The sequence below is a fragment of the Rhineura floridana genome, chromosome 1 (assembly GCF_030035675.1).
Source record: "Rhineura floridana isolate rRhiFlo1 chromosome 1, rRhiFlo1.hap2, whole genome shotgun sequence".
NCBI lineage: Eukaryota > Metazoa > Chordata > Lepidosauria > Squamata > Rhineuridae > Rhineura > Rhineura floridana.
Window position 1 is genome coordinate 229,915,395 of NC_084480.1, and position 27,845 is coordinate 229,943,239.

General features: G+C 41.1%; 1 protein-coding gene across 4 annotated transcripts in view; it reads left to right on the top strand.

Annotated features, from left to right (window-relative positions):
- RTTN (rotatin) overlaps positions 1-27,845 on the top strand; it is a 202,479-nt gene that overhangs the window by 33,592 nt on the left and 141,042 nt on the right. For 3 of the 4 annotated variants that reach the window (XM_061594628.1, XM_061594647.1, XM_061594655.1), the window contains exons 16-27: positions 1,769-1,885; positions 2,774-2,910; positions 3,927-4,101; positions 5,847-5,946; positions 6,955-7,043; positions 10,664-10,781; positions 12,318-12,414; positions 14,752-14,820; positions 16,335-16,523; positions 17,644-17,883; positions 18,672-18,816; positions 24,669-24,823. In XM_061594628.1, coding sequence (XP_061450612.1) covers positions 1,769-1,885; positions 2,774-2,910; positions 3,927-4,101; positions 5,847-5,946; positions 6,955-7,043; positions 10,664-10,781; positions 12,318-12,414; positions 14,752-14,820; positions 16,335-16,523; positions 17,644-17,883; positions 18,672-18,816; positions 24,669-24,823 — 1,631 coding nt within the window. The remainder of the gene's footprint in view (positions 1-1,768; positions 1,886-2,773; positions 2,911-3,926; positions 4,102-5,846; positions 5,947-6,954; positions 7,044-10,663; positions 10,782-12,317; positions 12,415-14,751; positions 14,821-16,334; positions 16,524-17,643; positions 17,884-18,671; positions 18,817-24,668; positions 24,824-27,845) is intronic. The other variant, XM_061594639.1, reaches the window with a different exon arrangement.

Below are 27,845 nucleotides of genomic sequence, written 5' to 3' on the forward strand. Positions count from 1 at the left end.
CACCCACATAGCCCCACACTGGGTTATCAACATCTAGCAGCCCAGGCAGGAAATCTCTTTTCTTAATTTGAATGCTCCTCCTCCTCCTTTCCCTCTCAGCATCTCCTCTGTTTCATTTAGATTTCCTGTCAGCCAATGAAGACATGTTTGTTCCTTCTCTGCCGCTTGTTGCTTGTTATATCTTCTACTCTTTTTTCCCCTCAGCTTTTTAAATTCAACTTCAGCATTTCTCCTTCTCTTCTCACTATATAAAGGGGGGGGGGAGTCCAATCTGCAGCCATTGCCAAATTGATCATAGCCTGTATTGCATTGACTTATGAATCTCAACAGCTTAGGGCTCCTAGTCAATTACAGTTCTTTCCACCAGGGCAGCAGCTACTTCTGCAGCTTCAGCCGCTGTTGTCAGCATTGCAGAAATCTACAGAACAACCACTTGGCAGTGCCATCTACATTCACTAGACGCTCTAAAGGTGGACACTTATGTTTCTGCTGAAGCAGCCTTTGAATGGTGTGTCCTCCTGTCAGTGCTAACTTCACAGTAAGCGGAGCTGCAAATTCCCACCCAAAATAGACATAGGCTCTGATATGTCCCAGTGTGGGGCTATGTGGGTGAGTGTGCCAGGAAAATGGAACATTGGTCAATTGCCATGAAGGGTCTTTTTCTGGCAGACGAAACCCACATAGCCATGCCATACCCTGCAGTCATCCACTCAATGCTGCAACACATAAGTTCTTATCACTGGGTTTAGGTGTTAGTGTGTTTTTTGTGGGCATGGCCCAGTTTCTATGTTGTTTCTAAGGTTTAACTCCATGCGTACATACAGTATTAGGGCTTGGCCAGAACGGATACGGAAGCAGGGGAGATGCTGAGAGGGAAAGGAGGAGGAGCATTCAAACTAACAAAAGAGATTTCCTGCCTGGGCTGCTGGAGGTTGATAACCCAGTGTGGGGCTATGTGGGTGAGTTGGCCAGAAAAAGCGCCTTCATGGTAAGTGACCAACATTCCAAGCTCTGTGAAGGTGTTCAGAGCACAATCTGGTCATAGATCAGTTCTAGTTATTCACAGGCTAAGAATGTGGACAAGACACTGGCATACAATTTCTGGGCTTGATGCAGGTGGCCTAGGCACACAGGTAGGCTGCTGTGAGATAATATCATTTTTTCATGTTGCTGGGTCCCAAGTCATGCAAGTATGTCTCTGAGTTGTGGAGAGATGCTGTCACTGTCGACCGTCCACATACTGCTTTGGTTTTTGAGCCTTCAGCAAATGGTTCCCAAACCTTATCAATCTTGTTTTTCATTTTGAATGCCAGAAACTTCAGATCTGAGATTTCTTATAAAATTATGTGCCAGGTTTTTTGATATGTACTGAAAAGATAGAATGAAACTCAGCTATTGTGTTGGGACTTACCCCGCAGCTCAGTCAGCCTGCTCTGTGGGAAGTAAGCCAAACCAACAACCGGCTATAAAACATATCCTAAACCTTAGGGCAGGGAAGTTGTTTTTTGCCATTTCTTAGTCGATGCTATACTTCTGGCAATTTTTGCAGGTGAGTCCTGCAATCTACTTGAATACTATTTGATAACAGTAAGCTCATGATATATTTCACCTCCGTCATTGGATTTTTTTTTTTTTTTTTTAAAAACAGCTTCACAAAAGTTATTTGGTGTTAAAACTCCCAAGGCACAGCCTAATTTCTCTTTCTGACACCAACAAATTGATTTGGCCACTCTTTATTAAACTATATTACCGTCTCTTGTTAAAACAGGTATGCTCAGCTGCCACTTTTATGCTGATGTATCTTCTTCAGGGCCGATTGATGATGGCAGCAGCGACCTGGAACAAGTTTATTGAGGCCCTCTATCCTGTTGTTCCAATTCTTCAGGTAATCTCAGCTTCTTGAAACACTTTCTGTCTTGAACTAAGACTAATTGCTTTGCCAATAGGAGCAGCACTGACATTACGCAATAGTGAAAGATAGATAGATATAAACATGACAATCAGGCAAATTAAGGAATAGAGGAGTAATCAATATACTTATTTGTTGGTTAACTTCTGGAGAACAACATAGTGTTGGGATTCTTTTTAAAATAGGAAAGCTTAATTTCAAATGGATTACCGGGCATTTTTCTGAACAGCCCTTCAGAATCTTATTTTTCCTAACCATTTTAAATCCTTGTGTTCATCATTCATCATCGGGGGACAAATCATGGATTTTCTTGTATATCCTGAAGTTTCTTGCTAGTTCACCCTCTCATGAGATTCCCAGCAGTTTTATGGCCATGAGAATAATAATGCTGAGCTAAAACATGGGGGGGATATTTCAGTAATATGCTGGTGTGTGTGTCCACCTATTCATGAATGGTGAATTGGGGTTATCACACGGTGTTGGCGTGTAGTGACACTGGCAGCACATGTGGTAGGACAGAATTGCTGGGGGAAATGGAACCTCTGACCCTTCCATGCTTCCCTTTGAATCAGCAGCCAGTCAAGGGAGCAGTGGCTGTGAAAGTGGTATGAAAAACGTACAGAAGGTTTTTTAAAAATATAACCTTTTCTGTCTTCTGAAATGGGAACCTCCCACAAATATGGTGCAGCAGTCATTCACAGTAGTGATGGCATGTGTGTAGGGCAATTGCCCATCAATTGGATTTAGTCTGCAAACTTGAAATTGCCAGTTACGCAAGTACTATTGCCAAGAAAATGATTTCAATGCATGACTAATAAGTAATTCTATTAAATGGCCTGTTTGAACTTTGAAATATACATTTAGGGTTATGCAGACACAGAAGAAGCTCTAGGTAACTGCATCCTTGCATTGAGTGAAACAAATGCTGAAAAAGAAGGGATTCTCCCAAGAACTACTAGGCTTAGGGCTGCCTTGCGTCTTCTTTTCTCAAAAAAACCACTGTGAGTAAACCTGTGCTAATGTTTATGTATGAGAAGGGCTAATATTTTCTCTGTCAGCCTGCTTGTTGCAGACAGTTATTAAGAGTAACTATTTTTTTTCCTTTCAAATGCAGGTGGTACCAGCATAACAATTTTTCTATACGGTTTTTCTATGAACTTTAATTTTGCTTGTTTTAAAGAAAAGTAGAGGGCATAGAGTGTAACGGACAACACTCCCTCTTGGTAAACTTTCTGAGAATGAAGTAGCATTGACAAGCTGCTTGAGGTTAAAGAAACTAGGCATATCCCTAGAGGATATGCGAAAGACATTTGTTTGGATGAGTGTACGGGCAAACAAATAAGGACTTTGTTAAGTTGGCATAGAAGTAGAGCTGGTGTGGGGAACTTTTGGTCCTCCAGATATTGCTGAACTACAACTCCAATCATCTTTGGCCGTTGGGCATGATTGCAGGAGCTGGTGGGAGTTGTAGTTCAGCAACATCTGGAGGGCCAAAGGGTTCTCCACACCTGAGGTGAAGTCTGGGATGAAGGAGTAGGTAAAGAGATATTTCTTGAGGTCTGAAAGACTGCATAGAAATTAGGAAGGTACAGTAGGAAAAATAATAAAACCATCTCTGAAAGCAGTAAAATGGTTTTTATTGTAATTCTTCTATCAGCTTCGAAAGATAGCTGGTCAGTCTGGTCTTCTAGGTTTTTCAGAAAACTAAGGAAGAGTATCATTCTGAAGAGTCGGTTCTTTTCAGGTGAGATTTATATATTCAGTCTCTACTTCAATCAAATATTGTGTAGTATTTAGTTCTGAAGAAGCCATCTTTCTCAACTGATAGCATAAGATGTTGGGAAATTAAGATAGACAAAGCTTTTAAAGCAGGTGTAATGAAAATATTGTATCCTATCTGGAAAGGTCTGGGACTGTATATTTTTAAACTTCAAGGCAGTGTGTATGCACAAACTAAAATGAAAGTGCAGGTAGGAGTTTCTAGGAAAAATTATAAACATACCCTTTATTTCCTCAGAGTCCGTTCCATGGCTCTCAAACACTTGATGTTTCATCTTACGATTGAAGAAGAGGCAAACCTGAGGCGCCCGCTACTGCATGGCAGTATCCTTTCCGGTGTTCCTAATTTGCTTATTGTGGAAAAGCCTATTGAACTCAAGCTGGATGATTCAGCAAGAGAGTCGGTTTTTAAGGTAAATAAAGGAGTCTTTTAACGGATTGATAGCATTGGGTTGGAGATATATTTCCTCCATGCAAGGGGCCTACTGTATTGAAGATGCTGTTAAAAATATTCTGTGTCAATATTGAGTCAGGCGATACTTTTAAGATTTTCTCAATAATAAATGATTCAAGGTATTTATATGAGAGAAATGTTTCCTTTAAGTAAAGGTCTATGCTCAAGATACAATGTGAGCCAGTAGAACATTAATCTTGTTCAGGGTATGCTTCATTAAAGGCCTGTCCCAGTCACGGACTTGGGTAGGTGACCTTGGGCAAGTTAGTTTTTAATGCTATCTGTCTCAAAAAACCTCAACACTATGAAGTTTGAAAATAGCCAGTTCAGAAGAATGTGAGTGTAAGTAACAGCTAGTAAAAGCCCAGTCTTTCACTAAAATGATGATTGTTCAGAGTTTGGTACTTTCTACTATGTTGGGTTAGAAAAATGTTGGACTACCAATCACTGTCTATTTTCCACAGACATTTCCTCTGTGAAAATTGGTTAGTATTTTTTTTCTTTGTGTGGTTTTTATGATAACTTACTTTGTATTCTAAATCTCTTTACATTAATCTTGCATGCTGCTGTACTCCTATTAGGTTTCCCTCCCTCTATGACTGGTTCTTCATGCTGAGAAATGCATCTTGGTAATTGTCAGACCCCTACTCTGGGTCTGGTCTTGTAATGGATCTGTCACACTGGCCCCAACACAGGTCTCTCACGATCCCACTACTAGGCGCCACCACCTGACACTCTTTAACGCAATATTGCACTGAGACTGTGCCTTAGTCTCCTCCACAGATTGCTACGTAGTGTCTGGTGCACTTACAGGCCACAACCCCCCATATCTTTCTGCCTTTAAAGATTACAGCCCTGAGTTGCTTTGGATACCTGCTGCTGTTACACTATCCCTTCACCGCTGCCACCATTGATACTGTTCCCAGCTTTGATATTTGTTCTGCCCACCCTTCTGGTCTGTAATATCCCAGCCAAGGATCAGGCGTGTTGTTAAACCAAAACTATTTATTTAATAACACAAGGAGTAAACAAGATTACTTTAAGTTCAGTCAACATGCGTGTGGTTACACATAATAGTTTTCTCTTTATAAATCTTAGTCCTAAAACCTGCACTACCCGCCTAAACACAAATCCACTCCTCCAAAACCCAGAACCAACAACCCCCAACCAACTGTCATTCTCACATTTATACCTTCAATCACCCAGACGCTCAGCCAATCGCAACTCAGCATTCCTCAACATTCCAACACATGTACTCCCCCCTCTCACTCACTCTACTTGCCACATTTACCCTACAAAACTGACACTTACCATAATTACTGTACAACATTTACAGGGGCATCACAGCAGTCATATCTCTGGAGACTTTGTAAGACATCGGGTCCTCCAAATGTTGTTGGATAAACTTCAGCCAGCACAGTCAGTCATCAAGGTTGATAGGAACTGGAGTTCAGCAACAACTGGAAGGCTACAGCTTCCCCTCCCCTAGTGTAAAAGATTCTGGTTCAATCTTGTGCTTGTGTCCCAAAGAATTCTCTCTAGTGACTTAATAATAAAACAATGTTTGATCAAACAATCCCTGCGGGTAAAATATAGCCTTACTGTGTGTTGGAGATAGAGATGAAGGTGTCCCTGCCCCCGAGGAGAATGACACTGACAAATATTTTCCCCGATAGATAATTGTATGTATTACTTTATTTTTAGGCTGAGACAGTTGAGAAGCTGTATGACATCTTTATCTCGGACACGATTGATCTAGTGTTGAGGAAGTCAGCAGCTGAGCAGTTAGCTGTAATTATGCAAGGTAAAGTACCTTTGCTACATACATTTACCAGTAGGTCACAGAATTCCTTCCTCTTTGGGAGTAGTCTTGGCATACATAATGTTTTAGGATGGGTGATCCATCTCACTCTTCTTGGGTTGATCCTGTGACCTTGACCAATTCTTTCATGAACAATTCATTCTGACAATTTTCCTTGGTATGCACCTGTGGCACCCCATTAATTGATATTACTTATTTCTAAAAAGCCTCTAGGCTTATAATCTAATAGACATCGGGTAAAGGTAAAAGGATGCAGAGGAAACAAGAAAACAAATTCAGGCACTATGAGAGCAATTGCAACTTTTACCACGGAGGAGTGGCTGATTCACTGCCATATCCAGAACTCTGCCAGTTCATGCTGGCCAGGGCGGAGGACTTGTGGGACAGTTTCTTGGAATTTTTTATACTATATCAGCTCTAGGCTGATGTAACTGTGGGGCCCAAGCTGCAGTGGATCTAAAGGGGACAGCACTGTTCCCTAAAACACCCTGTTCTGGTGCATTCCAAGTGCTACAACTGCCAATCTTAGCTTTCTGCCCATTGGGGCAAATCTGGGGCCTCCAGTGCAGCAGAGCCTCCCCCTCAACTAGTGGCACTCTTAATGGCAACTACATGCAGTCCTAACACACACATGTGCGCACGCACACACTCAGCCCAAATGAGGCATCACCATGGGAGTGGGAGTTAACACATATTTTGAATTCTTCATACATTTACATACTTTTTTGTTGATCAAATGGAATAGCCACTTGGGGGAGGGGTCTGGGAGAGAAGAAGAGCCCAATGATTGTTGGTCCTAGCTGATGTGTGATGTTACTTTGTTGCAATTGCGTGTCTAGTGACTGTAAGTAAGAGTCACACTTACTGACCAGCACCATCCCTATCATACACAAAAATGTTCAGAATACAGTGCTATGTTGCTAGAACATGTGTATGCATATGTACCCAGTGTTTGATTTATGATAATTTTTTTCTTATTCTCCTTTCTAGATTCTAAAATGCATGACATTGTCAAAAAGATGGGTGTCATAGACAAAATACTTGCATTGTTTACTGAATGTGTTGACCGGGATAGCAAGGTAAACCAGATCAACAGTAGGAATATGATTCTTTTTGGCCCCCTCTTTCCACGTACAAATTATTATTGTATGTCCAGTAAAAAATATTTCAGATAGTAATTAAATGCTTCAAATATGCTGCTGTTCAAATATGCAATTGGACATTCCACTTTCATATTTTTACTTGATTAGCAAAGGTAATTGAATAATTTGGCTCTTACTTCAACATAGTGATTGAGCACATACCGTTCAGTTGATGCTAAACCTTCCAATCCAGTATCATTACTCATTTTGTAACAACAATAAATAACCAATGATCATAGATTTGAACTCAGGACAAAGGGCATGACAAAGGTGTCCTAAAGAACGATAAGGAGATTGCAGAGAAGCTAAATGAATTCTTTGCATCTGTCTTCACAGTGGAAGATATAGGGCAGATCCCTGAACCTGAACTAACATTTGCAGGAAGGGATTCTGAGGAACTGAGACAAATAGTGGTAACGAGAGAGGAAGTTCTAGGCCTAATGGACAATATAAAAACTGACAAATCACCGGGCCTGGATGGCATCCACCCGAGAGTTCTCAAAGAACTCAAATGTGAAATTGCTGATCTGCTAACTAAAATATGTAACTTGTCCCTCGGGTCCTCCTCCGTGCCTGAGGACTGGAAAGTGGCAAATGTAACGCCAATCTTCAAAAAGGGATCCAGAGGGGATCCCGGAAATTACAGGCCAGTTAGCTTAACTTCTGTCCCTGGAAAACTGGTAGAAAGTATGATTAAAGCTAGATTAACTAAGCACATAGAAGAACAAGCCTTGCTGAAGCAGAGCCAGCATGGCTTCTGCAAAGGAAAGTCCTGTCTCAGTAACCTATTAGAATTCTTTGAGAGTGTCAACAAGCATATAGATAGAGGTGATCCAGTGGACATAGTGTACTTAGACTTTCAAAAAGCGTTTGACAAGGTACCTCACCAAAGACTTCTGAGGAAGCTTAGCAGTCATGGAATAAGAGGAGAGGTCCTCTTGTGGATAAGGAATTGGTTAAGAAGCAGAAAGCAGAGAGTAGGAATAAACGGACAGTTCTCCCAATGGAGGGCTGTAGAAAGTGGAGTCCCTCAAGGATCGGTATTGGGACCTGTACTTTTCAACTTGTTCATTAATGACCTAGAATTAGGAGTGAGCAGTGAAGTGGCCAAGTTTGCTGATGACACTAAATTGTTCAGGGTTGTTAAAGCAAAAAGGGATTGTGAAGAGCTCCAAAAAGATCTCTCCAAACTGAGTGAATGGGCGGAAAAATGGCAAATGCAATTCAATATAAACAAGTGTAAAATTATGCATATTGGAGCAAAAAATCTGAATTTCACATATACGCTCATGGGGTCTGAACTGGCGGTGACCGACCAGGAGAGAGACCTCGGGGTTGTAGTGGACAGCACGATGAAAATGTCGACCCAGTGTGCGGCAGCTGTGAAAAAGGCAAATTCCATGCTAGCGATAATTAGGAAAGGTATTGAAAATAAAACAGCCGATATCATAATGCCGTTGTATAAATCTATGGTGCGGCCGCATTTGGAATACTGTGTACAGTTCTGGTCGCCTCATCTCATAAAGGATATTATAGAGTTGGAAAAGGTTCAGAAAAGGGCAACCAGAATGATCAAGGGGATGGAGCAACTCCCTTACGAGGAAAGGTTGCAGCATTTGGGGCTTTTTAGTTTGGAGAAGAGGCGGGTCAGAGGAGACATGATAGAAGTGTATAAAATTATGCATGGCATTGAGAAAGTGGATAGAGAAAAGTTCTTCTCCCTCTCTCATAATACTAGAACTCATGGACATTCAAAGAAGCTGAATGTTGGAAGATTCAGGACAGACAAAATGAAGTACTTCTTTACTCAGCGCATAGTTAAACTATGGAATTTGCTCCCACAAGATGCAGTAACGGCCACCAGCTTGGACGGCTTTAAAAGAAGATTAGACAAATTCATGGAGGACAGGGCTATCAATGGCTACTAGCCATGATGGCTGTGCTCTGCCACCCTAGTCAGAGGCAGCATGCTTCTGAAAACCAGGCCGGAAGCCTCAGGAGGGGAGAGTGTTCTTGCACTCGGGTCCTGCTTGCAGGCTTCCCCAAGGCACCTGGTTGGCCACTGTGAGAACAGGATGCTGGACTAGATGGGCCACTGGCCTGATCCAGCAGGCTCTTCTTATGTTCTTATGTTCTTATGTTCTTAACCATAACTTAGTTCACAGTAGTGCAACAGCAGCAGGACTGGCGGTGGAGTAAGTAGCCATAGTCTTCTCTCCAGGAGTCTGCATGTTTGCTCATTTGTGCTAAGCCATGGTTTATCTTAGTGCTTTCAGAGCCAGCAGGCTCTTCTTATGTTCTTATGTTCTTATCACAGTTTTTTCAAAGAACTTTCTCATGTTTGTCCCTTCTGTGTTCTTTGTAGGCAAATTTTGTTTTTGATCTGATAAAAGTACCATTTTGACTTTAAGATACATCAGGGAAAATTTGCTTTTTGAAGAATGTTCATTTTTTACTTTGGCATGTAGCAGAAGAGGAAATGTCTGTTTTTATTCTTTGGCCCATAAACTGTGTACAAAACAATAAGCACACAATGCAATACTGTAAAGTGCAGTCCCATTGAAAGGAATCAAATAAGATTGTATATAAACAATTTGCAAAGCCTTTGTAACAGGTTTTGTTTTTCTGGCTTATTATGGTCACCAGGCAGAGTGAGCCTCAGGTGCCCCCTCCCTTCCTTTCTCTCTGCATGTGAAAGAAGAACATTTTAAAGTTTTTGATTGCAATGTAGAACAAACCACAGTTTCCCATTGTGTCAAATATGGGAAAGTATGGTCTGCATAAATCAGGTAGGTAACAGAACCAAGGTATAAAACGTGAACAATGGTTTAGTGTTTTGTCTGAATTGTACCAATGATGTGTAATGCTTTCATTCATTCCGATATACAAATTATCACAATAGAGAGTATTTGAGGGAAGTCCTTTCTTTTTTTGAAAGGAATGTGTGAAAGTATGAGTAGTCTGTCTTCATCCCTGCAATAATTTTTCCAACCAAGAGCATACCATTGAGCTAGTTTATGCCTATTTTCTGACCTGTAACTAGGATGCATCTCAGTTTCAGAGACTTCCCACTACAGCAAGAAGAGACAACACATTTTATAATTTATGGCTGAGTTTGGATGGATCACTGACTGTCTTTCAAGTGCTGGGCTTCTGCTGGGAGGAAGGGCGGGATATTAATCTAATTATGTATGTATGTTAATCTGTATTAGCCTTTGTGAATGTTTTAGAGGAACGAAAATGCCCTAAGGATGACAAAGAAAAAGATGAAAGACATGTTGTGAACTCTTTCCATTACATTTATACTTTGCAACTGAATATTCAAATATGAGCTTTATAAATTAGTATTGGGTGCTTGAAGCATGGAATAATGGGCTGGTGTATCAAAAGAAAAGGGAAGAAATAGGACTTACACAAAGGCTCTTTGAATTCCCTTTAACTTCCAAAAGAATATGGACCCAAAGGAAGCAAGAAGGGTAAAGGGAAAAGAGAGAGGGTGCATGGATTACATCATAAGACCCTCTGTTAACAAAACCTTTTTTTTTTGGTTTTGACAGGTTATGGACTGTATGATGTTGCCATGTCTTACCCTCTTACGGAAACTTGTATATGCAGATCCAGCTAAAAGGCTGTCATTGGCTTACCAGCCTTCTGTCTTGCTGGTGTTATTTAGAGGTAACATCATAGAATTAAAGCTAAAAACTGTGTTAGTCCATCAGGAAAAAATGCAAAAGCTGCAGGAAGGTAGGGTTTTTTTTCATAGACTGTGTAGTGCCTTTTATTTGTTTAGTAATTTTGCTTAAACGGTCAACAGTGCATTGCTGCTAAAGATATTAATGCTAGGACAGTCTCTTTTGTGACATATTTCTCAAAGGCTCACTTTTTATTTTTGTATATAAAAATTGTACTCTAAACGTTGCAATCTTTCTTATACTGAGTCAGAACATTGCTCCATGTTGCCCAGTGCTCTGACAGCTACCTGTATAGTATGTCAGTCAGAGGTCTTTCCCAGTCCTGCTTCATCCTCCTGGGAGGAGTTTATCCTGAGAGAGTTTACTCTTCCACTTGCTCCGCAGACAAGGCCTTGTCAATCAAAGGACACCATTAAGATTCTTTTGGGAGGGGATCCCACACAGTTCCAATCCTGTCTCCTCCATAAAAGGGTTTTTCTACTGTTTCAATCAAAGGATTAGATAATGAAGAGGAGAGTTCAGTTGTCATATTAATTGTCATATTAATTGAGTTGACTATTAAACCTCTTCTTTAATGAATCACATAGAATTGATTTGGTATGTTTAGTGGATCAGTTTCTTTAGTGGATCAGTTTATTTAAAACCAACTGTTTGTCTCATAACACAATCTTACATATCAGGGATGTGGAATCTGTAGCCCTCCATATGTTGGGCTACAGCTCTTGTAAGCCATATTCAACTTGGCTAATGGTCAGAGATGATGGGAGTTGTGGCCCTCTAAATGTTAGCCTCAGGTTTCCCATTCCTACTATACATGTTTACTTGGGAGCAAATTCTTCTGTGTTCAGCGTGAATTGCTCCTTATTAAACATAGGACTGCAGCCTCTATTACCTTCAAAGAATTGATTTTGTAACTTAAATATCAATTTCTCATTTATTTCTATTGAATGATTTTTGAAAATGATTCTGGTTTAATTAATTTCAGTCCTTTAGTCTTGTAGATATTTTGCTGCCTGTTGATTTATTTGACCCCAGAATCATTGTCCATAATTACAGGTGTTCTGGAATTCCTTAACTGTGTTGACAAATTTTGAGGTAGCTGATTCACTATTTTGTGGTTATTGATTCACTGTTTCAGATTAAGCATCTGAGTAAATAACCAGCCTTAGGTGAAATGCCATTTATAAAAAAATTTTTTAAAGCATTTTCTTTCCAAAATCTTTAAAGATGTGTGCATTACCTAGCCTTCAACTGTATATGATGCATTAATATTTCTAGTACATTTTGATGATAGATCACATTTTGAAAGCAAAACCAAACTTGGTTGTTCTTCTGAAATTCATAGTGTAAGGCTGCAATTCTTTGCACTTATAACTGGGAGTAAATCTCATTGAACAATGAGATTTGCTTCAGAGTAAACACACATGGAATTGTTCTATCAGCAGACTTGAAGGTTTGTCTTATACAGTGTTTATGCTGCTTGAAGAAATATTTTAAATTCCTTCTGTTCTGTTTTTAGTTTCCTTGATATTCCAAGATTATGGTGCTGTCATGAGTGAAGCAGCAGCACTACTTTGCCTACTACTGTTTGATGAAGCAGCAAGAAAAGAGATATGGTAGGCTAGTTTATAATGGCTGGTTTTATGCTGTCTCATTTCCCTACTGTTGCAAAATATCTGTTCTCCCTGTTCCAGCAAAGGCAAATGTAAATTAGAAGTAACGCATAGGCATGAAGAACTTTTGGCCTCTGTAGCTAATTGGGTCCACCAGGCCATTTTGGGCAAACCATGTCCACTTTTCCTGCATCAGATGTTGTATATGACATCAGGCATGGGAAACGTCAAGCCCTGGATTTGAAAATTTAAACCACAGCTAAAATGAAGAAGCATTGTATGCACTCTGTATGCTCCTGATTCTTCCTTTGCATCAAAGAGTTTGGCATTCTATTAATTTTCCTCCTTTTCTGTCACCCTGCATGACAACAGGAAAGGTGCCAAATTTAAAAAGTGCTGACTTTTTGGTGCAAAGGAAGAATTGGGAGCAATTTAAAGCATAAAAGTGTGCTCACAATTCTTCCTCCACATTGCTGGCTTGAATTCAAGCTGGCAGTGCAAAAGATCTTCCTTTGCAGGCACAACTCAACCCACATCTGCAAAGGAAAAAATGTTAAGCTGATCAGCATTTGATAGTGAAACTGATCCCTACCCAAAGCGAGACTTAATGCCATGGTGAACGACATTCAATTATTTTTGCATATTGATTGATTGATCGATATCCCACCCTTCCTCCCAGCAGGAGCCCAGGACAGCAATATTTTGACACACATGCAAATCTGTGAATGTGCTAGCGATTTCACCAGGTCTTAAAGTCCATGGCTTGGCTCCTAACTAGCCTTCTTTCTGTTCTGAAAGAGAACTGGAATCCCTTGGAGGCTCCTGATTAAGTACAAGGGCAGGAAGGCATGTCCCCCCATCTCCTCCTCCCCATGCTTCCCCATGTCCTGTCTCTCATACTGCTCCAGAGAGTCCTCCAATTCTCCCAAGCAGATTTGCAAAGGGACTGCGTAGGGAAGACTGCAGGGGGGGGAAGGGGAGACTAGTGAAAGTCACTTCCCTGCCTCCACTTCTGCTTGTGGCAGCATCCAATGAGACGAACTCTACTCACAGAATGCTCCCACTAGCAGGAGCTTAGTTAGCATCTTAATTTTAGATGCTATTAATTTTGGAAGCCTAACACCAAGGAGTCCTCAAAGATTTAATGCAAGGTCCACTAAGTGTTTTGCCCACATTAGCTGAAGTGTTTTACAGCCTTCAACTAAAGTAGCTCTATAGACTACAATGATATTTCTTTTAAAAGGCCAGTATAATAAATTGCAAAACTTAGATGAGTACCCAATGTTAATGCATTAGCAGTTAATGCATTAACAGACCTTTTAGTAGCTTCATGCATATTCTAGCTCAATCTCAAAGGTCAAATGTACTGGCAGGGATACATTTTGATTGATATGTTCATTTATTAGAAAGTTAATTGTAAACAATTTTAGATCCATCTAAACTTTCATTTTCTAAGAGTATCTCACAATCTTTTTCAGTAAAATAAATTTATGTTTAACTCTTGCAGACGCACACTTTCATCTTGGTATCTGCTATTTCATAAGTAAAGTGATTTAAATTGTCTTTTAATGGGCCATATCCAATGCTGCAGCTCTGCTAGCTCCACTTACTACTACTACTACTACTACTACTACTACTACTAATAATAATAAATGGTTTAGTAAATTATTTAATTCTTGCTCATAACTATTAGAAAGCTAAAATTGCAAACTTTCTATAGAAGACCATCACTTAATTCACACATCACATTAAACCATGCTGTTGCCCTGCCAGGAAACAAGCCATAATCTTGTCATTTGAACCTGGGCTTGTGCTTTGTTTCTCCCCAAACAATGAGTGGAAGCTAAGATTCTTTTTTTCTTGGCTTACCACTTGTGGTTTGTTTGGGATGATACAAGAAGTTGAATTGTGACTTGCTTCCCGGCAGTGGCAATCAGGGAGGAGCAAAGCCCCTGCAATTTCAGCAGTATGCACCAGCACACTAAGAACGTATGAAGACTTCACCAGGCTAGTCCAGCATCCTGTTCTCACAGTGGCCAACCAGTTGCTTATGGGAAGCCCCCAAGCAGGACTTGAGTGCAACAGCCTCTCCCTTCCTGTGGTTTCCAGCAACTGGTATTCAGAAGCATCCTGCCTCCGACTGTGGTGTTACATTGTGTGTTCATATTAAATTATGGCTTAATATGATCTGTGGATCAGTCCCTTACGTATCACAATCTTTTATGCATGAAACTGCTGTGTGAAGGCATTAGCTCAAGTGACAGGACACTTAAGGTACATATTGATTAACTCATGAAGTGCTTTTTTGATACAAGTATTTTCTTCTTTTTTTAAACGTAGGGGCAATACTGTTTCCTGTGATTCTTCCCACATTCTTCCCTTTAGTTTGCCTGTTGCAATTGTGAGACGGTAAGTCTCTTTTCTTTGTATCTATGAGAAAGGTGCCTCAATGGTGCTGTGGAGTGGAAACCTCACTAGGAAGTGGGCTGTTAGTGGCAGCGGGTAGTTCAAATCTCCCCTTTTGTTCAGATTATCCACCTCTGGACTTCGAACAAAGACGAGGTCCAGAATACAACCTGCTCTGTATATTGTGCCACTGACAGCCCCATGAAGTCCCAGGCTGGCCCACCAGAGGCAGCTTCAGCATGGATGTTGAGGTCACTGGAGAATGTTGGGTTTACCCAAAACAATGAAAAAAATCACCTCTGCCAGTGCAGTCAGGGAGGCTGTTGGGCAACAAGGTGTGTGATACACCAGCAGCATGTGCCTATAACCCAACACCAGATGCAGCCCGTCCAATCCCAATCCGTGGCAGTGAGGTTTCCGAGCGAGAGCAAGGGACCATATCAACACCTCCTCCCCCAGCACACCAATATGTGTTGGTGCTGTACTGACTACCAGGTAGCAGCAGCTGAATTGGATCCGCTTCACCCAGCTTGCCCACCCAGGTCTCAGTAATGCATGCCAGGCTGTGTGTCTCTCATCCAAGAGCAAACTATTGATGAACAAACTTTTACTGTGAACTGACCTGGCATTGCGAAGTAACACCACTCGACAGTGGCAGAACAAACAGGTGCCCGAGAAGCATTGGAAGAATGAAAGGTAGTAAGCAGACATCTGTCCTTCCATCATAACTATCTACTCTTCACACTCCATATTTCCCCAGTCCTGTAACCACTAGAATGAACATTCCTCCCTCCTACCCACTCACCCAATACTAACATCCCAAAGGCAAAATCCCATCCTTCAATCATTCCCATCAAGGTTGACCTCCCTTAACTTAAGCTGTCACCAGAAGATAGGTTAGAGTACCTCCTCCCTAGAGGAATTTCGCACTGTCGCCAAGGAGCACCCATCAATTGCATGTGTTGTAATATCTTTCATTTTAGACAATCTTCTGTTGTCTCTTTGTGAAATTGGGTGTAAGGTGTGTGTGCTTGTTCTTGAAAACATTCAAGTCACATTGAGTCATATTCAAGACTGCAATGAATAAACCTGACAAGAGAAAGTATGGGAAGCCACCTCATATGCACACAATGAAAAATGTGAATATTCTCATGCTAATGCATTCTAGTCTTGATGGAATAAGTGGCAGCTGGATGTTCAAAGCACATCTTGAGGAACTGCGAGATGTGATTTCTGTATTCTTTAACCTCTAAATCAAGGCTTAGTGAACAGTAATGGCTTATCTAATTGTACAGTGTTGAAGAAGCAAAGCAGGTGTGTGGCTCCTTCAGTCAATCAATCAATAGGAGATTACACAGCAAATGCTGTTTTAAGAGTGAGATACTAGTATAACAAAAGAAAAAATCTCTTCTAAACCATATACTTATAAATTAACTTTTATTACCAGAAATTTGGAAGTTTTCAGATGATAAAGGACTATTTTAACTTTGACTGTTTTCCACCTTTTCCCTTTAAAGGTATCATCTGCCTGTCAGAGTCACAGCTCATCATGCTGTGAGCACTAACTCAGTGGTGTTACCATTTTCTTGTGAACTCTGGGCCTCGAAACCTGTGTCAGACATGCTTAAAATGGCTTGGAACTTGTCTTGGTTCCATGGAATTGATAACTTATTAAAACTCGTCGATTATGAGACAGGAACCAAAGAGTAAGCTACTCAGCTTTACAGCATTAAAACTTCCTCTGAATCCCTTTGTGAGCTAGAATTTGAAACAGGAGTTCTGTTTTGGGTGAAAAATTGTTCTAACTATAAGGAATGTTGCCTGTGTGTCATCCTGAAATTCATACTGTAAGGTCTTGGCCTCTTTCTCTTGACTGTGAATGCAAAATATTGATCTTTCTAAGGAAAGCAAAATTGGGTTAATTCTGGATTCTTCTAGTTAGAATATGTGTTTAGTAAAATGAGACTATGGAAGTAAATGGTATAGGAAGCCCATAAGTATGTAAGAAGAACCTGTTGCATCAGAACCAAGGCCTATCAAGCATTCTGTTCACACAAGAGCCAACCAGTTGCTCATGGGAAGCCCATATGCATGACCTAAGTGCAATGTCACTCTTCCAATCAACTCAATCAAGCTTATCTACCAGCCATCCCTGCTGTCAGCACTGCCTTTCACAGACTTGTTCTGGAGAGGGACAACTGGCAATAGCAAGGCCTTCCTGCAGCTGAGCCTCTTGTACTAGTCTGGATGGTCCCACAAACGTTGTAGGAGTGTCCATTAAGTCTGGGTAAACACAGAAATGTAGTTTCCAATGCTTTCTGGTATCATTGTGTTAAACAAGACCTCCATTTCCACTTCCGCTCAACAGGAAAAGCTTGGGAAATGTAGGGAGAACGATGGAGAAGCAAGTGATGAACCAGGCCTGATTTCAAATCCAGCTGAAACTTCAGTGTATTTGATTTGGGCATCATTCAAAATCAGCCCATGTTAATTTGCTTTGAGTTGGAATTTAGATAGAGTGTTGTGGCTCTTGACTGCTGTTATTGATTATATAGCCTGGGATCTCGTAAAGAAGATGCTTAATATTTCTGTGAAGTATTACTTTATTAATAGTAGTTAATAAATCAAAAACACTTAAAAAACATAGGTATAATATTTGATAGATGGCCTCTTAAAATAAGAGAAATCCTGCCTAAAGTTTCAAAAGCAACAAAAAGTAATTTATGGTCATTTGATAAAGGAAGGAAAAAACAAGCAAAATTGCTTCATTAGTTAGTCTTTTTAAATTCATCCTTAATCATCATTTGATTTCCTTGTTTATTTCAGATTTTTAGATACATTAAAGCTCTCCATGGAGAATATTATTACACTGAAGATAACGCACGCAATCAGTGGACTGCAAGATTGTCTTAATTCCATCATTCGAGCAGTGTCCCACAGGGAAGTGAGGGCTGCCATTGCAAGAATGAATTTTTATATTCTAAATGACAGGCTGGCATTAATGTGCAGCAGTGGCCCTTATGGGGCCTCTTTGAAGTGCTTGGCTTGGCAAACAGCATTAAGCAGGTCAGTATGTAAGTGTAAGATTTATAACTGGCTACAAAGCCGTCTTGTCACAGTAGATTTGGCTTTGAAACTTTCAAAAATGCAGACTTTTTAGAGACTTCCTAAACATTTGGCACTGGGATAAGTATCTTTTAAACCAGTAAATCCATCTGTGTTTAGCAGCAATATAGCTGAGTCTCTTTCTCTGCCCATAATATCTACTGTTGCAAAATAATCATCAAGACCTCCCATCCCATTCAACTTCATTAACTGCTTTCTTGTCCCTGTACCAGCCTAATCAAATCCCCAAGTGGATAATAAGAGCTCAGCTTGTAATGGCTTGGGCTGAGCAGTAAGTGGCTTGTCCTGTTGCTCTTCAACCTTTGCCCCCCTTTCAGTGGCCTGTTTGACCCAAGTAGTTCTTTGAGCAGTTAGATGGTTGGTAGTGATGGTAACTCCTGGTGTGTCTGTGAGTGCACACAGAAGCAATGGGATAAACAGGGAAATGAGAAAAATAAAGGGATGGACAGTCTGCTGTCTTCCTTGTCTTGTCATTCCACACACTGTGATGTTTCTTGGCTGCTCAGATGTTACACTGACCTCATGAAATTTCAAGCATTATTATGTGTTAGAGTTGTTTTGAACATTTGCATTCCAGCACTTTGTTCCTTAGCATTTTCATTGGCCATCTGCATGTTACTGTTTGCTAAAATTATCTTGATCATTCAAACTTGCAGAGTAGAATGAGGAATGTCAATCGAGGCTTAACTTACACCAATGAGAATGTTACGCTATTGTCTCTACTGAAGGTTTCTTCAAGTGCTTCCAGCTTCTTCAGAGGATGAGAAACTCCTGGTTGACATCGTATGTTTTCTAAGCAAGTTTCTTAAGGAACAGAAGAGTACTTCAGAGATAGATAATCTAAAATGGATCCTGGATGTAGTCCTGAAGCAGGTAAGTTTCTGACTAGCAACTAATTTTTAATAGGAAACAGGCAGAACAATCCACCACCATCATCATCTACCATTCTGCTGCACTGCAGGGAGTTTGGATGAAACAAAAGTGTCCTTCCGCTGCCATGAGGATCCCAACCCCACCCACCTAAATTGGGGTGGGTAGTATACCAGCTGGTGGCAGCCAGCACAAACCTGTGAAACAAGGCATGTCGGGGAGGAGCTGGAATGGCCAAGGATCTGCTGGACCCTCAACAGGTACAGCTACCAGAAAATTGTGGAACTAGGCCTGATCCAGTCTCCTCTGCAGTGCCAGCCTGGAGCTGGTGCATCAAGAAAACAGAACTTTCCTGCCTTCCTTACTTTCTGCCATGGCAGGTATGAGTGGCCCCACTGCCAAGGGGTTGGATTGTACTCTTCTTTTCAGATTAGTAACACTGTCTGTGCTTATTGAGACACAGGCAATGGGCTCTTCAACTTTTCTTTGCCAGTGTGAATTGTAACATGTTTTAATAGATCCTAGTTGCTCTACTACATTTTCCCTATCTTGGCTTGTGCGCAGGACTAAGCTTATGTCAACATGAAACTGCCTGTATTCTAAACAAAAATAATTGATCCATCTAACCCTGTACCATCTGCTCTGACTAGCAGTGGTTGGACTAGATGGACATCTACTTTGATCATGCAGCAGCTTGTTCTGATTTCTCCTCTGAAACAAAAGTAACATTTTGTCTGGTGGGTAATGTGTAGATGGTCTAAATAGAATTACAATGTATGATGTTTATATGCCTCCTTTCCTCCAAAGAGTTCAAGGTGGCATACGTGATTCTCCTGCTCACTATTTTATCTTTGCAACAACCCTGTGCGGTAGGTTTGTGATTGGCCTCAGGACTCCAGTGAGCTTCATGGCTGAGTGAAAATTTGAACCCTGGTCTTCCAGATCCTAATCCAGCTTTGTATCCACCACACTACACTGGATCATGGAGAAAGAAGCAATAAATGCAGGAAATCCTCTATAGAACTTTTCAAACAATGGATTCAATCCAAAGATGTTTGAATGGAACAGATTCACTCATTATCCCTGATGGTGGAAGCACAAACTGTTCCTATTGCAAAGCAAATGCTATGGGATCCTTCAGGGATATATATTGTTCCCAGGGCTATTTAACAACTACATGGAGCCACTGGGAGTGATCACTGAGAATTTTGGAGCATGGTGTCATCAGTACCAGTGCCTGAATATAGGCCAATAATTGAGTTTGAATCCTGGGAAAACAGAGGCTTTGTGAGTAGATGGTTCCCATGTGAAGAAGTTAATCCAGTTGCCCATTCTACATAGGGTTGCACTCCCTCTGAAGGAGTTGCTACATAGCTTAGGAATACTCCAGGATACATCTTTGGCATTAGAGACCCAAGTGACCTCTGTGGCTAGGTGTGCCTTTTACCAGCTTTGTCTGGTATGCCAGCTACAGCCATAAATGGATTTGGACATCTTGTAGTACCTACATTGGTAACCTCAAGACTGGATTACTGCAATGTGCTTGATGTAGGGCTTTCCCTTGGGCCTCCTCCAGAAGCTCCAGCTAGTGCAGCACACAGTGGCTGGACTTGCTGATGAGGCAGAGATCTGGCAAGTGTGTCACATCTCTGTTAAAACTTCTGTACTGGCCATCCATATGCTACCAGGCCAGTTGTTGTTATATGCCTTCAAGTTGATTACGACTTATGACGACCCTAAGAATCGGTGACCTCCAAGAGCATCTGTCATGAACCACCCTGTTCAGATCTCATAAGTTCAGGTCTGTGGCTTCCTTTATGCAATCAATCCATCTCTTTTCTGGTATTCTACTTTTTCTACTCCCTTCTGTTTTTCCCAGCATTATTGTCTTTTCTAGTGAATCATGTCTTCTCATGATGTGTCCAAAGTATGCTAACCTCCGTTTTATCATTTTAGCTTCTAGTGATAGTTCTGATTTAATTTATTCTAACACCCAATTATTTGTCTTTTTTGTTCTCCTCCAACACCACATTTCAAAAGAGTTGATTTTTCTCTTATCCAATTTTTTCACTCTCCAACATTCACATCCATACATAGATATCAGGAATACCATGGTCTGAACGATCCTGACTTTAGTGTTCGGTGATACATGTTTGCATTTGAGGACCTTTTCTAGTTCTCTCATAGCTGCCATCCCCAGTTCTACCCTTCTTTTGATTTCTTAACTATTGTCTCCCTTTTGGTTAATGACTGTGCCAAGGTATTGATAATCCTTGACAAATTCAATGTCCTCATTGTCACCTTTAAAGTTACATAAATCTTCTGTTATTACTTTAGTTTTTTTGACGTTCAACTGTAGTCCTGCTTTTGTGCTTTCCTCTTTAACTTTCATCAGCATTCATTTCAAATCATTACTGTTTTCTGCTAATAGTATGGTAATGTTTGCATATCTTAAATTATTGATATTTCTCCCTCCAATTTTCACACCTCCTTCATCTTGGTGCAATCCTGCTTTCCATATTATATGCTCTACATATAGATTAAACAAACAGGGTGATAAAATACACCCCTGTCTCACACCCTTTCTGATGGTGAACCAATTGGTTTCTCCATATTCTGTCCTTAGAGTAGCCTCTTTTCCAGAGTGTAGGTTGCGCATCAGGACAATCGGATGCTGTGGCACCCCCATTTCTTTTAAAGCATTCCATAGTTTTTCATGATCTACACAATCAAAGGCTTTGCTGTAATCTATGAAACACGGTGATTTCATTCTGAAATTCGTTGGTCCTTTCCATTATCCATCGTATCTTTGTGTTATGATCTCTGGTGCCTCTTCCCTTTCTAAATGCAGCTTGGACACCTGGTATTTCACGCTCCATATATGGTAAAAGCGTTTGTTGTGGAATCTTGAGCATTACTTTACTTGCATGGGATATTAAGGCAATAGTTTGATAATTACTGCATTCCCTGGGATCCCCTTTCTTTGGAATTGGGATGTATATGGAACGTTTCCAGTCTCTGGGCCATTAGTTTTCCATATTTGTTGACAAGTTTGGACAGATTCAGTCTCAGTATCTTGTAGCAACTCTGTTGGTATGCCATCTGTTCCTGGTGGTTTGTTTCTTCCAAATGTTTCAAGAGCAGCTTTAACCTCACATTCTAAAATTTCTGGTTCTTCATCATACGGTTCCTCCATGAATGAATCTGTCATCCTTGTATCTCTTTTATAGAGTTCTTCAGTGTATTGCTTCCATCTCCCTTTTATTTTATCTCGGTCAGTCAGTGTGAACCCCTGTTGATTATGCAACTTCCCTACTCTTGGTCTGAATTTCCCTTTAATTTCTCTAATCTTTTTGAGTAGGGCTCTTGTTCTACCCTTTTTGTTGTCCTCTTCTATTTCTTTACAATAACTATTGTCATAGTTCTCTTTGTCCCTAAGTACTTGTCACTGTATTATTGCATTTAGGGTTCTGACCATGTTTGTGTCTCCTTTTGCTTTTGCTTGTCTTTTCTCTTTAAACATTTTAAGAGTTTCTTCAGTCATCCATTGAGGTCTTTCTCTCTTTTTAACTAGAGGTCTTTTTGCATACTTCCCTGATAATGTCTCTGACTTCACTCCATAGTTCTTCTGATTCTCTGTCAGCTAAGTTTAAAGCCTCAAATCTGTTCCTTATTTGGTCTTTATATTCTTCTGGGATGTTATTTAAATTGTATTTTGGCATTATGATTGCTTTGTTGTTCTTTAGCTTTACTCTGATTTTCGATACGACCAGTTCATGATCTGTACTGCAGTCTGCTCCTGGTCTTGTTTTCACAGAAAGTATGGAGCTTCTGCATCTCCTGCTACCAATTATATAATCAATTTGATTCGTATCTTGACCATTTGGTGATGTCCACGTGTACAGTCATCTTTTCAGTTGTTCAAAAAATGTGTTTGCAAGAAACAAATTATTGGCTTCACAGAATTCAATAAGTCTTTCTCCTGCTTCATTTCTATCTCCTAAGCCCCATTTCCCCACAATTCCTGGTTTTTCTCTGTTCTCTACTTTTGCATTCCATTCCGTGATTATCAGCACATCATGTTTTGGTGGGTGATCACTTTCTTCCTGTACTTCTGCGTAAAATCTCTCCAATTCCTCTTCTGCGTTTGCCGTTCGAGTGTAGACTTGGTTGATGGTTATGTTAATAGGTTTTCAATTTAATCTCATTGATATCACTCACTCAGACCTTGCCTGATTGAAAATGTCCTATTCCCATTCATTTAAATTCACTCATGCCAAGTATTGTGATGTTGATGCATTCCATTTCTTGCTTGACAATTTCTAACTTTCCCTGGTTCATGCTTCTCACATTACATGTTCCTATTGTGTGCGTTGTACAACTCCAAACTCTCCTTTCGCATCTGTGCGTATCAGCGTCTGGGCTTCCTTTTGGCTTTGACCCATCTGCGTCATTAGTCACAGCGCTATTTGTACTTGTCCTTTGTTCTTCCCCAGTAGCTCAGTGAGTGCCTTCTGACCTGGGCACTACCTCGTGTTGCATTTTGGATATTCTGTTCATAGGGTTTTCATGGTAAGAGGTATTCAGAAGTGGTTTACCATTACCTTCCTCTGAGTTTGGATGCATCTTAGTCTGGTGTCTCATCTTTGACCATTCCGCCTTGGGTGCCCCTGCTAGGAGTCTATCCTCTTGGTTTAGACTCCTGACAGCATTGCTGTTAGCTTTTTCGACACTCTCAAACCCCCTCACCATGTTAAGGTGTGCATCCTAGAGGGGGACCATGCCAGTATTAACATACAAAGCCCAGAACAACTTGGACTCAAGAAGCCTTAATGCCTTTCTGACCCCTTATGTCCCAACTTGCTCACCTAGAGGAGTGCTGTTAGTTGTCTTCTGTGTTTCAGAAGCCCAACTGGCTTCAACTAGAAGTTGGACATTTAGTGTCACTGTGGAATACACTTCTAGCAAAGATCTGGTAGACATCCTCGCTGTTAATTTTCAGATATCTCTTAAAAACCATTTTTGTGTCGATTGGGAAGGGGAGTGAGGTGACATGCAGTTCAATGTGGTTTGGGCATAAAGGCAAAGCCAGTTCAGTCCTGCGGCCACTGCACCTGTACCACATTGAGCTCCCTTCCACCTCACCCTTTCATTAATCAGCAGCAGCACTTGACATTGGGAAGCCAGGTGAGCAGTGCCTCCCCACTGATGGCTACTGGATAAATTTACTCTGAATGATGCCATAGGGGCCATCCAGTAGGTGGACAATTGTACAATTGCACAATTGTATTCCACAAAACCGCCCTGGGCTCCTGCTGGGAGGAAGGGTGGGATGATGATGATAATAAAAACAGTCCCAACAATGATGCAATGATTGTATATTCCCAGTGACAAAATGTGCAGTTTTAAGTTTAGGGCAAATGCAGTATGTGTGCCATACAATTGCTACCCTGAGACAAGATATTTCAATATCTTGCAATGAGTGAATAATAAGTATGTATTTATTTCACAAAAATAAAATCTTCTCAGAAGAATCAGAAGAACCTCTCTTGTGTTTGAAAACGGCTATCCATTGAAGCTGTTCCAGGTGATAAACCATTCTGTAAATCTGTGCTATCTGTGCCAGGCGTCTTGTCACCGTCTGGTTATTTGACATTTATGCATTACTGAAAATAACTTATTGAACAACTTTAATGATTCTGCAGTTGCTGTAGTACAGTTCATTATCACTGTTTTGTTTAGAAAAATATATAGTTTGAACTGTCCCTCTGTATAACAGCCTGATTCCCCAGCTCTTGTGGAGAATAAGTAATGAAATATCTGTTCTGATAATATTTTACTGATCTTCTTTGCAGAATCCAAAGTCTCTACTAGATCTTATAGTGCAGCCGGAATCCCAGCAACAAGATGAAATAGATGACCTAAAGATTGCTGTCAGACAACAACTGCAGAAAGAATTGATTGCTTTTTTTAATACACTTCTGCTCAGCTTCATGTCTGTTACTGACAGGTATAGCATAAAAGAGTTGTCTACATAAGACATTTGATTCTTAAAATATTATTGCTATGTAGTGTGCTTAAAATGTCAGGCATTGGTTATGCTGCACAGAATGCGTTTTTTTTCCAGCACAAATGTTATTTCTTTTTACAGAGTCCTGTAAACTTCAGCTTTCAATTTTATTGGAAAGTTGTTTGTTCATGTTTGTGGAAAAAAGCTTTTCAAATGCAGACAGAATCCACATTAACTTGTTTTGCCACACACTGTGAGAGATCCTAAAGCAAATTCTGGAATGTAGATTTGCTTCAAATGAAGCTCTGGACAGAGTTATTGAGCCTAAATATTGTCCTGCATGAATTGGGAATGCACCCTAAAAGCATATTCCCGTATTATGGCTGGTCTGTGACCGAAATAAAAGCATTCTTCTTCATATTCCAATATTTTTCTGTAGCTGAGTGTTACAGGGAAATATCAACAAGGGTGGGCACTCAGGTGCTCTTTTTTCTGACCCATCATAGAAGTCCATCAGACTTATGGGTATCATTTCAGTAGTGACCCCACTATTTAATCAGACCTTAAACTTTTCTGCTTAGTTCAGTCTTGTGCTGACTTGTTATGTATGCCGGTTGTTAGCTGCTACCGTTTTTTTATTCATGTTCTTATTTACTTTTTATTTGTTCTAAGCCACCTTAGAGGGTTCTTTCCACTGAAAAGATAGGGTATAGGTTTATTATAGAAATAAGGTTTGTCAGCCATTTCTGAACTTTTCATTGAGGAACCCAGGACTCCCTGGAACACAGTTTGAAAACTATTGGTTTTTCAGTGCCAAGAGCTGTGTTGAAAAGTCAGAAAGATTTCTTGGATTTGGCCAATATAGTTATGGTCAAATGCATGCTTTAAGGCTCACAGGCAGGATGCTGTCCTGGTTAAACTGAAGAATGGACAGTAAGGTGCATGATTGTGACTATTCACTAATAGGCAAAAAACCTTGCGGGTTAAAAATGTACCTATGGCCAACAAATATTTCTATCCAGCTTTAAAAAGCAGGGAAATTGGCCAGCTCTAGTGAATGCACCAGGGGATCAGGAGACCTGACCTTCTCTCTGAGATATTGTACTGCCCTAAAAAATAGTCAAAATGCAAAGAAAATTTGGGTTGGTCTGCAAACTGACCATAGGGAGGAAGGCCTGGAGTGGACAGGAGAGAAGGAAGAGGGGAGGGGAGGAAGAAGAGAGGAGAGGGGAAGGAGGGGAAAGGCAGGTCTGATCATGTACATGCTTATTGAGTTCAGTGGGATTTACACCCATGCAATCATGGCTAGAATAGGTAAAACTGAGCATGGGGGGGAGGGGAGAGTAGAGGGAAAGAGGACGGGGTGAGAGGGGAGCAGAAGGAGGTGGATGGGGAAGAGGGGATTGGAAAGGAATGGGGAGAGATGAAGGAAAGGAGAGGGAAGGGGGAGGAAAGGGGCAAAAGGGAGGTGGTGGGAGGGAGGAGGAAGGCAGGGCAGGTTTGATCATTTGCAATCATGCTTGAAAATGAAATGGACTGCCTTCAAGTCAATTCTGACTTATGGTGACCCTATGAATAGGGCTTTCATGGTAAGCAGTGGTTTACCATTGCCTTCCTCTGAGGCTGAGAGGTAGTGACTGGCCCAAGGTCATCCAGTGAGCATGGCTGTGTGGGGATTCGAACCCTGGTCTCCCAGGTCATTGTCCTAGGTAAAACTGACCACAGGGAAGTTGGAGGGGAGGGGAAGGAGGAGGAGGGGTGAAGGAAGGGGATGGGAGGGGTGAAGGAAGGGGATGGGAGGGGTGAAGGAAGGGGATGGGAGGGGTGAAGGAAGGGGATGGGAGGGGTGAAGGAAGGGGATGGGAGGGGTGAAGGAAGGGGATGGGAGGGGTGAAGGAAGGGGATGGGAGGGGTGAAGGAAGGGGATGGGAGGGGTGAAGGAAGGGGATGGGAGGGGTGAAGGAAGGGGGGTGGGAGGGAGGAGAAGGGAAAGGCAGATTTGATCATTTGCATGCTTTTTGAGTTTAGTGGAATTTACTCCTGTACAACGATGCTTAGGATAGGTGAAACTGATCAGGGGGAGGGGCAGGGAGGGGAGGAGGAGGGCAGGGGGGAGGGGGAGGAGAGGAGATTGCATGGGTGAGTACAGAGCAGAGGGGATGGCCCTTTCCTTTCCAAAAGGAAAACATTGTTGAACAGTATCATCCTTTTTCAGCGTTTCCCCACCCTTCTATTCTACGGCAGGCACATGTAGTCTCCCATTCGTTGTCCCTGTCCACATCCACACCAGACCTTTATTTCGCTTTAGAATAGTCATGGCTTCTCCCAAAGAATCCTGGAAAGTGTAGTTAGTGAAGGGTGCTGAGAGTTGCTAGGAGATGGCGTGTTCCCCTCACAGACCTTCAGTCAGAGTGGCTTACTTTTAAACTACTCAGGCCACTGGAGCTCTGTCAGGCGAATAAGAGACTTCTCTCAGTACCCTTCACAAAGTATACTTCCCGGGACTCTTTGGGGAAGCCATGACTGTCTAAAGCGAAATAAAGGTCTGGTGTGGGTGTGGTCCTCTTATTGGGCAAGCCCAGCAGCTGTGAATCTGGCTTTTAGAACACTGACAGTTGGTTTTTACTGAGCATGCCTAGCCTTATCATTGAGTGTAATGCTAATTTTCTTAAATTAATTAAAAATCAGCCAGGCATTTTTTAAACTTTTAAACTCCAGAAGACGATGGTCTGAGTATGGGGCAAGGTCAATAACAGGATTTCAGGTACTCTGTGAACATGACTGATTTTTAATGAATTTCAACAAATTATGAGAACTCTGACAGAAAAAAGTCCCAAAGGCATCTGGTTTCTCTCTCTCTCTCTTTACACTTTGAACTCTCAATTCTCTCTGTTTTGTGCATCACCATGAAAATTGACAGGGTTGTTAAGCAAGTATTTCTGAGTTCAGGACTATAAGTTTAGTAAGGTTTTGTTTTGAAATGAGCTTATGGGAAGCATCAGAATGGCATGGGGGGTATTTT